This window comes from Boleophthalmus pectinirostris, unplaced genomic scaffold (genome assembly GCF_026225935.1).
Source record: "Boleophthalmus pectinirostris isolate CB_2022bp ecotype Guang Dong unplaced genomic scaffold, ASM2622593v1 HiC_scaffold_17, whole genome shotgun sequence".
NCBI lineage: Eukaryota > Metazoa > Chordata > Actinopteri > Gobiiformes > Gobiidae > Boleophthalmus > Boleophthalmus pectinirostris.
Window position 1 is genome coordinate 36,677,104 of NW_026571115.1, and position 10,263 is coordinate 36,687,366.

The following is a 10,263-nucleotide window of genomic DNA, read 5'->3' on the forward strand; positions in this document are numbered from 1 at the left end:
AGATACGCTGGCGACTCTAATGTCCCTCTTCTACCAGAGAAGTGGAAATATATATTTACTTTATAGCCCATATAGATGTTATTGAACACTAGTCATTAAAAAATATATATTTTATACAAGCAAAAACATTCCATTCATTACAATTCAGACAATTTAGGTTGAGCCTTTTTTTCAAGAGCTTTTGAGTGACCCTGGTGTGTGTTTGTGTTTGTGTGTCATGTTGATGAATAAACAACTCTATTCAATGTTTTTGATGAGGAAACATTAGAAAGAGAAAACAGTCAAGTATATATTTCTCTAAACGAAGCCTTCCCTGTGAACAAAAGTGAAACTTGGACTAAACTCACATTTCAAATAAAACTGATAAACTGGACAGTGCCTGGAGGTCAAACTCCGCCCCTGCAGACAGGTGTTTGTTTCAGAAACACCTGTCTGTATTCAGAGCAGTTCTGTGTGATGTCACCAACAACTAGAAATCACAGAGGCCACTGAAGGCAGCACGTGCTTAGATTTAGGCTTTTTGACCAGAAAGCTGCAAATGTACCATACTTAATTATTTTTTATTAATTATCATTTTGATTAATTATAATTGTTTACATCCGTTTCTTGCTATTTTGCTACTATTTAGAAGGTATATATATTTTTTACTCTTTGTTATTATAATATATTATGATGTGTTTATATATTTTGATTATATTTATATATTATGATGTGATGTGTGATTTTTACTTCCTGTACATACATTTATATAATTTATGTCTTATTAATACCAATCTCTTGCTAATTTTTGTTTGTTTGTTTGTTTGTTTTTTTGTTGTTACTTATTTAGAAGTTTATTACCATTTCTTAAAACTATTTTTAAATTCTGTGTTATTGTAATGATGTGTGAACTACTGTGTCTCAAGTAATTTCCCTTGTGGATCAATAAAGTTTGTCTAAATTTGTCTAATTTTAATGTATTTCTTATGATTTTAATGTATTTCTTATTCTGTAAAGCACTTTGAATTACTTTGTGTACAAATTGTGCTGTACAAATAAACTTGCCTTGCCTTGCCTAAGTTTAATTTGTACTAAAATGACCAAAAAATATAACTATGTACGATAGATAATGTTATTAAAATACCATATGTACAGAGTTTAGGAGCAAAAAAAGTGGATTTAATGTTTAGTTCCACTCAGTGTTGGGAGTAACAGATTACATGTACCGAAGTTACGTAATCAGAGTACAAATTATGAGTAACTGTATGTTCAGCTACAGTTACTGTTTCAATGAGTGGTAATTGGATTACAGTTACTTGGCTGAAATAAATGGATTACACAGAGGGATTTTACTGTTTTCACATTTTGGGCAATACCCCCTTTTTAAAAAAAATGTGTTTGTTTTCTTCCGGTAATTCCACTCATTAAACCAGGTCCAAACCAGTTCTAAACCTGGTCTAAACCAGGTCTAAATCAGGACATAACCAAGACTGAACCAGGACTAAACCAGGTCTAAACCAGTTCTAAAACCATGTTTAAACCAGGTCTAAACCAGGACTAAACCAGGACTAAACCAAGACTGAACCAGGACTAAACCAGGACTAAAACCAGGTCTAAACCATGTCTCAAACAGGATTTAACAGGACTAAATCCTGCTGTGTGGACGTGTCTCCTCCTCTTCTATTAATAATATTTTTAATTTGGTTCAGTAAAATCTGGGCTTTTTTATTTTCTTTTATCAGACAAAACATTTTACGTTATGATTTCCTAGTCTTACAGCAAATCAAGTAATCCAAAGTATTCAGATTACGTTACTCACTTTAAGTAATTTAATGGATTACGTTACAAACTACATTTTGGTGTATGTAATCTGCAATCTGTAGGGGAATACATATTAAAAGTCACCTTCCCAACACTGGTTCCACCTGAAATAGTTTTTTCCCTGTGGTGCTGCTCCTCCTCCTCACCGGCGGGGGGCGGTTTCTCTCCTTGTTTACGCGTGTCACGTGACTGCGCCGTGGTCACTCCGCACACTCCGTCGCTCCGGATTCTCCCCCAGAGGTCATCAGAGCTCCAGTCCCCCGCGCACTCCGGACCCTCTGTCCCCGCTCACACGCCGCTCACACACAGGTACACCCCTCCGCTTCTCACCCGCGCACACTTTCACTTTCCACCGCGTCCGCCCCGAATCCGCGTCGCGTTCACGGCGTCTTTCTCTCTGTCACGCCGCGCACGGACCCTGCCTGATCTGCGGCACTAGCTACAGCGTCGGGCTAATCGAGATTTACTCAGGGCTCATCATCGCCGCGGGGGGTTCAGGGCTTTAACTTTGAGGGGATTTAAACCCGCCGGTGTCATCACGTAAAGGATAATTTGTTTATTTAAATCGCTGACAAAACGTGCAAGGAAACACGTCTAATAACTGCAGATCGGGTAGGTGATTAGCCCAAATGCTAATCTGTAACTCTCGGTTCACGCTGGTGACAGGAGCTTAAATCAACTCTTAATCTTCACCATCTGTTTTTTTATTAATTTAAAGCCTAATTTCCGTTACTTTGGACTTTGCATGGGAGAAATCTAACCACAAACCGACAGAGGAGTGTGATGAAATTATAATACCAAACATGTTTACGTAGAAATTAGCTTTAGTTGAGTAAACATCAGTGTTGGGAAGGTGACTTTTAAAATGTAATCCCCTACAGATTACAGATTACATATCCCAAAATGTAGTTTGTAACGTAATCCATTAAATTACTTAAAGTGAGTAATGTAATCTGAATACTTTGGATTACTTGATTTGCTGTAGAGAAACAAAGACGAGGCAATCTTAACAACATAACTTTACTCAACCAAATTAAAAAAATATTATTGATAGAAGACGAGGAGACATGTCCACACAGCATGGTTTAGTCCTGGTTTAGATCTAGTTTAGACCCGGTTTTAGTCCTGGTTTAGACCTGGTTTTAGTCCTGGTTTAGACCTGGTTTTAGTCCTGGTTTAGACCTGGTTTTTAGTCTGGTTTAGACCTGGTTTTAGTCCTTAGATTTAGTCCTGGTTTTAGTCCTGGTTTAGACCTGGTTTTAGTCCTGGTTTAGACCTGGTTTTAGTCCTGGTTTAGATCTAGTTTAGATCTAGTTTAGACCTGGTTTTAGTCCTGGTTTCGACCTGGTTTAGATCTAGTTTAGACCTGGTTTTAGTCCTGGTTTAGACCTGGTTTTAGTCCTGGTTTTAGACCTGGTTTTTAGTCCTGTTTAGTCTAGTTTAGATCTAGTTTAGACCTGGTTTTAGTCTGGTTTAGTCCTGGTTTTTTAGTCCTGGTTTAGATCTAGTTTAGATCTGGTTTTAGTCCTGGTTTTAGACCTGGTTTTAGTCCTGCTTTAGACCTGGTTTTAGTCCTGCTTTAGACCTGGTTTTAGTCTTGGCTTAGACCTGGTTTTAGTCCTGGTTTAGGTCTAGTTTAGATCTAGTTTAGACCTGGTTTTAGTCCTGGTTTAGTTTAGTCTTTTAGACTGTCTGGTTTAGACCTGGTTTTAGTCCTGGTTTAGACCTGGTTTAGTCCTAGTTTAGTCCTGGTTTTAGTCTTTTTAGTCTGGTTTTAGTCCTGGTTTTAGACCTGTTTTAGACCTGGTTTTAGACCTGGTTTTAGTCTTGGTTTAGACCTGGTTTTAGTCCTGGTTTAGATTTAGATCTAGTTTAGACTGGTTTTAGTCCTGGTTAGTTTAGACTAGTTTTAGACCTGGTTTTAGTCCTGGTTTTAGACCTGGTTTTAGTCCTGGTTTTAGACCTGGTTTAGTCTGTTTAGACCTGGTTTTAGTCCTGCTTTAGACCTTTTAGTCTAGTTTTTAGTCCTGGTTTAGTCTTTTAGATCTAGTTTAGACCTGGTTTTAGTCCTGGTTTTGACCTGGTTTAGATCTAGTTTAGATTTTTAGTCCTGGTTTTAGACCTGGTTTTAGTCCTGCTTTAGACCTGGTTTTAGTCCTGCTTTAGACCTGGTTTTAGTCTTGGTTTAGACCTGTTTTAGTCCTGGTTTAGGTCTAGTTTAGATCTAGTTTAGACCTGGTTTTAGTTCTGGTTTAGTCCTGTTTTTTAGTCCTGGTTTAGATCTAGTTTAGACCTGGTTTAGTTTTATACAAGAAATGTCCCAAGTGTCCCTATTTTTGACCAATGTGATCCCTGCCAACAGTAAAGAGAGACATATATTGACATTTCTTAAGGTAAAATACAGAAAAGCTGCTTAAAAACGACCAAAACACAAGGAAAATGTGACTCTACTGACTCGCATTAGTGCTGAGTGCATAACAGTTTTTTTTTTTTTTCGAACTCGTTTCACAATTTTATTTTTACCAACCACCACAAACCAGGACGTCCCAGTTTTTTTTTTTTTTTTGAAGATCTGGTTACCCTAAATATGTAAATAAGCAGAGTTTGTGTGTTAAACATGTGCCAGGAGTGTTTACGGTAAAAACATTAGGTTTTGAAGTAACAACATTTTATATAGGGACCGGTTATCGTTAAGAATTTGCCGATACAATTCATACTTTCGATTCAGTGCGATTTGATATGATATATTTGAAAACGATTCGATACGGTTCAGTAAAAATAAAATAATCGCTAAATCGTGTTTGTGATATTAAAATTCTTTGTTAAATCTCTTCTTCTTGTGCAAAGTTCGTATGAAACACAAACATTTTAATCGTCAAAACAGTGAAAATGTCAAATGTGTCGCATAAATGAGTTCGGGCTCGCCTCTCCACCGAACTGATCTGTACCTTGGCCTGCTTGCCTCCACGGAGACGGATAAGTTTAGTACCTTACTGTGAAACATTCTAGGTACATGGAGACTAGAAAGAAAAGTTACACAGTGCACCTTTAAGTTTATTATTTTTTTTTACAATATTGTGCGTTTAGATAATTCTAAATGGGTAATTCTGCTTTATGGTTTGGTTTTCAATATTATCGTGCACGGTTGGGGGTTTGTTACGCGTTTGTTTCTATGGAGATGTCGTTGCTCTGCCTGGAATGTTCCACAGTGTGACATTAATCAGCTCGACTTTACATTTCTTTAATCACAAGTGCAGGTTTTACAGCTCAAAATCGCCTAGAAAAACAGACAATCTGACTTTGAGCGTGGTCGCCTCTCCGCAGATCTGACCTGTAACTTAATCTGGTTTGGTCTCCTTGAAGATAGAAAGGTTTAAAGCCATACTCTGAAACATTTCAGGAAAAACAATAATAATATCTTCCTAGTGTAGTTTTATTACAGTTACAAATATTGTAATAACGTATTTTTCGGAGTATAAGTCGCACCAGCCAAAAAATGCCCAATGAAGAAGAAAAAAACATGTATAAGTCGCACTTTTTAGGAAAGTGTATTTTGTAAAGTCAGAGACCAGGAACCTACATTTTATCTTGAAAGGTAACTATAGCAATAACATGTCAAGGAGAAAATTCAGTTTGTCGACTGGACAAAAGTTAAGTTTGGTTGAAGATGTTTCACAGCTCATCCAAGCTGCTTCTTCAGTTCAGCTTGGATGAGCTGTGAAACGACAAACTGAATTTTCTCCTTGACATGGATTCTACCTGGACGACTGAGGGATTCTTCACATATAGTAGTAACAACAGAACAGAGAACAACAGGCTGAATAGGCATCTGGTGTGTTAACGTAACATATTAACAGTTCTTCAGATAATTATAAGTTTACCAAACTCACGATCTCACTCCAAATCACTAAATCCATTCAGTTCTTCATCCTCAGTGTCACTTCTGTGCGACCTCTGGAGATTAACCGTAGATCCATGATGTAAACAGAGCGCCGCTTCCTCTTCTGTGTCGCTGTTGTCAGACTCAGCGTCAGTTCCAGTTAGAATTATTCGGGTCTTTCTGAATCCCGACAGGATGGATTCGGTGTCATTGAAGTCCAGACTTTGTCCGTCCATCCAGTGACTTCAGGAAAGTTTCATGATGCACTCGCCCGGTTCCTGTGAAGCTGTGTTCTCCATCTCTGCTTTCCGCCAGTCAATCACAAGTTTCTCTCTCACTCCAAACTTTCTTTCTGCTGCTCGATTACCGGCTGAATATTTCACTATTTGCAGCGAGACAGCGGCTTTTTCTACAGGAGACATGCGCAGTAGAGCGAAGTGACAGTGGTACAGGAGGAACAGTACCTAGATACTGACACACAGCCTGATCATTTTAATATATAAGTCTCACCGGAGCATAAGTCACAGGAAACATCTAAACCATGAAAAAAAAAGTGCGACTTACTGTCCGAAAAATACGGTAGTTTTTTTACACACAAAAACACGTCATCAGTCATATCCTGATTTAAAACTTTAAAACTGATTTACTAAAGACTTTTCCGTGTATTTCCAGTTTTTGTCCCAGGCCCGAGCAGCAGCAGCAGCAGCAGCAGCATCATGCGCGCCCTGCCCCTCCTGCTCCTCTTCCTCCTGGCCCTCCCAGTCTCCAGGGGGCGCTACAACGACGACTTCGACGACGGGGAGGACCTGGCCGACTTCGACGACAACGACTTCGCCGAGTTCGAGGAGCTGAGCGAAGATTCCGTGACGGAGAACGAAGACTCCGCCCCGCCGCGATACACGGCCCCCTCCGCCGCCGACGAAGACGAGGACGACGAGGCCACGGTGGAGCTGGAGGAGGGACAGGACGGGTTTGACGATCCAGAGACGCAGGTCAGGCACGGGACACTTTAACTTTTTGTGCACATAAAGCAGACATAAGAGGGAAAAACAATTAGTAAGGATGTATCGATATTCAAATCTCTTGGGACGATATTATCACGATATGCATCTCACCGTATGATATTTATTGCAATATTTTAGAGAAGCTGATATAATTGTAGACAGGAAACTTTTTTGCTTTTAAAACACCTTGACAAGATTTTGGTGTGAATTATTTCCGTCATAATCACAAAAATTCAAGTAAAAAACATATTTCTTCATGTTGTCTGAAATGAATCATGTAGGGGTGTAACGATATCCAAGTCTCACGATACGATATCGTCACGGTATGAACCTCACGATACAATATTTATTACGATGTTGTGGGAAATTTCATGATATGGTGGAGATTCTCAATATTAGGGATGTAACAATACTCAAATCTCTCTGTACAATGTTTTCACGGTAAACATCTCACGATACGATATTTATTGAGATATTTTGTTTACGCTAAACAGCTGAAACTGTTAATATTCTTCTTTTTCCTCTTAAAATGCCTTGACGAGACTTAATCCAAAGAACTAAGATTTAAAAGTGTTAGAACTGTTATTTCTTCTTGTCGTCTGCACTGAAATGGAGCAAAGGATCATGGTCTATGTAGTTCCCTCTGTGTTTTTTTTTTTTTTTTTTAAGCTGTTGCTGCACCAGAACTCTTCATGTAAGCAAAGAAACTTGTAATTAGATATATAGTGATGGTCCACGATATTATTGTGAGAACTTTGACGATACGATATCACGATATTTTGGTTACTGTCACATCCCTAGAATCATGGGATATGTAGTTTCATATGTTCATAAGCTGTTCCTCACGTGTGTCTGTTTACATCCACACAGCGACAGTGGCTCTACTTCCTGTAGACATTATCTCCAATTTTTTTATACTTTTTAAAAAGTCCTGTATCTGAAATATTGCTCCTCATTTCACAAATAATAATCACACAGTTTTGACTTGGACCTAAACTAGAAGCGCAGAGCTCAGACTTCGGTCGGGTTTCCATGCTCTAGTGTGAGTTAATATGACTTGATATGAGTTAATATGAGTTAATATGAGTTAATATGACTTGATATGAGTTAATATGAGTTAATATGAGTTAATATGAGTTAATATGAGTTAATATGAGTTACTGTTGTTTCTCCAGGACCAGGACCTGTACAGTAAATACGACCAGGAGGAGTTTGAGGGAATCGGGGACATGGAGAAAACCAGTCACTCCATGAGGGACCCTCTCATCATCCACACGGTAACACTCCGATTTCCTGGTGTTAAATCTTGTCTCGTGGAAAGCAAACAATAAAGTCTTAAAATCTATTCTAAAATGTCTAAATAGAGTTTGTGTTGTGTGTTGGTGGTTCCAGGTGCCCGCTCACCTGCAGAACAGCTGGGAGAGTTACTACATGGAGATCCTGATGGTGACTGGACTTCTGGCCTACATCATGAACTACATCATCGGGAAGAACAAGAACAGCCGTCTGGCCCACGCCTGGTTCAACTCCCACCGCGAGCTGCTCGAGAGCAACTTCGCGCTCGTCGGTAAGAACTTTAAAGCCTCAGTGTGTAACTTTTCTCCTCAAAGGTCGGTCACCTGCTTATTTCTACATGTGTCATGTGTTTGTTTGTAGGAGACGATGGGACGAGTAAAGAGGCCGTGAGCACCGGGACCCTGAACCAGGAGAACGAGCACATCTACAACCTGTGGTGCTCAGGACGAGTCTGCTGTGAGGGCATGCTCATACAGCTCAAGGTAATACACCTACAGACCCACAGGGGGCAGTATACAGGCAACACATGCTCATACAGCTCAAGGTAATACACCTACAGACCCACAGGGGGCAGTATACAGGGACACATGCTCATACAGCTCAAGGTAATACACCTACAGACCCACAGGGGGCAGTATACAGGTGACACATGCTCATACAGCTCAAGGTAATACACCTACAGACCCACAGGGGGCAGTATACAGGTGACACATGCTCATACAGCTCAAGGTAATACACCTACAGACCCACAGGGGGCAGTATACAGGTGACACATGCTCATACAGCTCAAGGTAATACACCTACAGACCCACAGGGGGCAGTATACAGGTGACACATGCTCATACAGCTCAAGGTAATACACCTACAGACCCACAGGGGGCAGTATACAGGCCACACATGCTCATATATCTCAAGGTAATACACCTACAGACCCACAGGGGGCAGTATACAGGCCACACATGCTCATATATCTCAAGGTAATACACCTACAGACCCACAGGGGGCAGTATACAGGGGACACATGCTCATATATCTCAAGGTAATATACAGAATAGTAATGAGAAGATGAGGCCTCTAGAGCTGTTTTCAGGTCTGTCAGAACGGTGCCGGTGTCGGTTCCTGCACCAGTTCCACCGGGAACCAAAGTTCTCACCAGTGAACGAGCCGCGTTCAAACTGTTTACATGAACCTGATTTACCACCAAATAAAAACAAGGCCGTACGAAAATGGACATCATAGGGAGGAAAATAACAATCACAGATCACATCATCGACACCAGCGAGTGTTTGTACTTATACAAGTCATTATTTATGTGTCAAACTCTGCGACAACATTGATCTGCGACAGTGACGCCCAATCCGAAGATGTAATCAATAATATATAGTATTATCAGGCAAACACGGACACATGCAAGACCAACGGGACGGAACAGTTTTTGTCAACTTAAAACTTTTAATTACATACGTGATAGTTTCAGTTGCTCTTTGTTTCTTTATTTTACTGCGTGTGACCCGGATGAATGTGCTGACGTCTTCTGTGTCGTCACGATTCATTTAGAAAAAACAAGTTTTACTTCGTCCCCAAACACTCTGATTTCCGGCGTGAACACTGAGTCGTTCACAGTGACAGATTTGAGTCTCGCACTCTTCACTCTAAACAAGCCGCCTCAGCGCTCCGACACGAGACACACCAGACGATACAGTCGATATATCGGTCACGTGACTTTTCTTAAAGTGACACACACAAGAGTCGACTGGTTTGGCCCAACACTAACACAGAGACACCAGGAGGGGGCAGTATACGGGGGACATGTGCTCAAACAGCTGAAGGTAATACACACACAGACCAGGAGGGGGCGCTAGAAAATGAAGCGTCAGACCACAGCAGTTAGAGAGAGAGAGGTGACGTTATTTCAATAGAAAGTGAACTGGAGCCAGAAACACGCCCATGCTCACTTCCTGTTTGGAACACAGTTGCTGGCGGATTAACTATGTCCATTTATATAAAGTTATGTATAATCTGACACATCTGAAGAGCACCCAGAGGTCACCAGGGGGCGCTGTTTGTCAGGGCTGAGCAGAGAGACTTTTAACTGTGATGTGTGTTTTTTTTTATTTAATGTTTTTGTTTGGTTCCAGTTCCTGAAGAGGCAGGACCTGCTCAACGTCCTCGCCAGAATGATGAGGCCCGCCTGCGACCAAGTGGTGAGCTTTATTTTCAAACTGTCATCTGTCAAAGACAATTTAAAGTCCAAACATGTAACTTTCTTTCCAAACAGAAGCT

At 40.4% G+C, this 10,263-nt stretch overlaps 1 protein-coding gene across 1 annotated transcript in view; it reads left to right on the top strand.

Annotated features, from left to right (window-relative positions):
- Nucleotides 1-1,990: 1,990 nt before the first annotated feature.
- The window catches only part of ccdc47 (coiled-coil domain containing 47), a 16,053-nt gene continuing 7,780 nt past the window's right edge, over nt 1,991-10,263 (top strand). The window contains exons 1-6 of the mRNA XM_055152472.1: nt 1,991-2,109; nt 6,353-6,672; nt 7,860-7,961; nt 8,077-8,251; nt 8,341-8,462; nt 10,119-10,184. Of these exons, the coding sequence (XP_055008447.1) occupies nt 6,397-6,672; nt 7,860-7,961; nt 8,077-8,251; nt 8,341-8,462; nt 10,119-10,184 (741 nt within the window). The 5' untranslated portion in view covers nt 1,991-2,109; nt 6,353-6,396. The remainder of the gene's footprint in view (nt 2,110-6,352; nt 6,673-7,859; nt 7,962-8,076; nt 8,252-8,340; nt 8,463-10,118; nt 10,185-10,263) is intronic.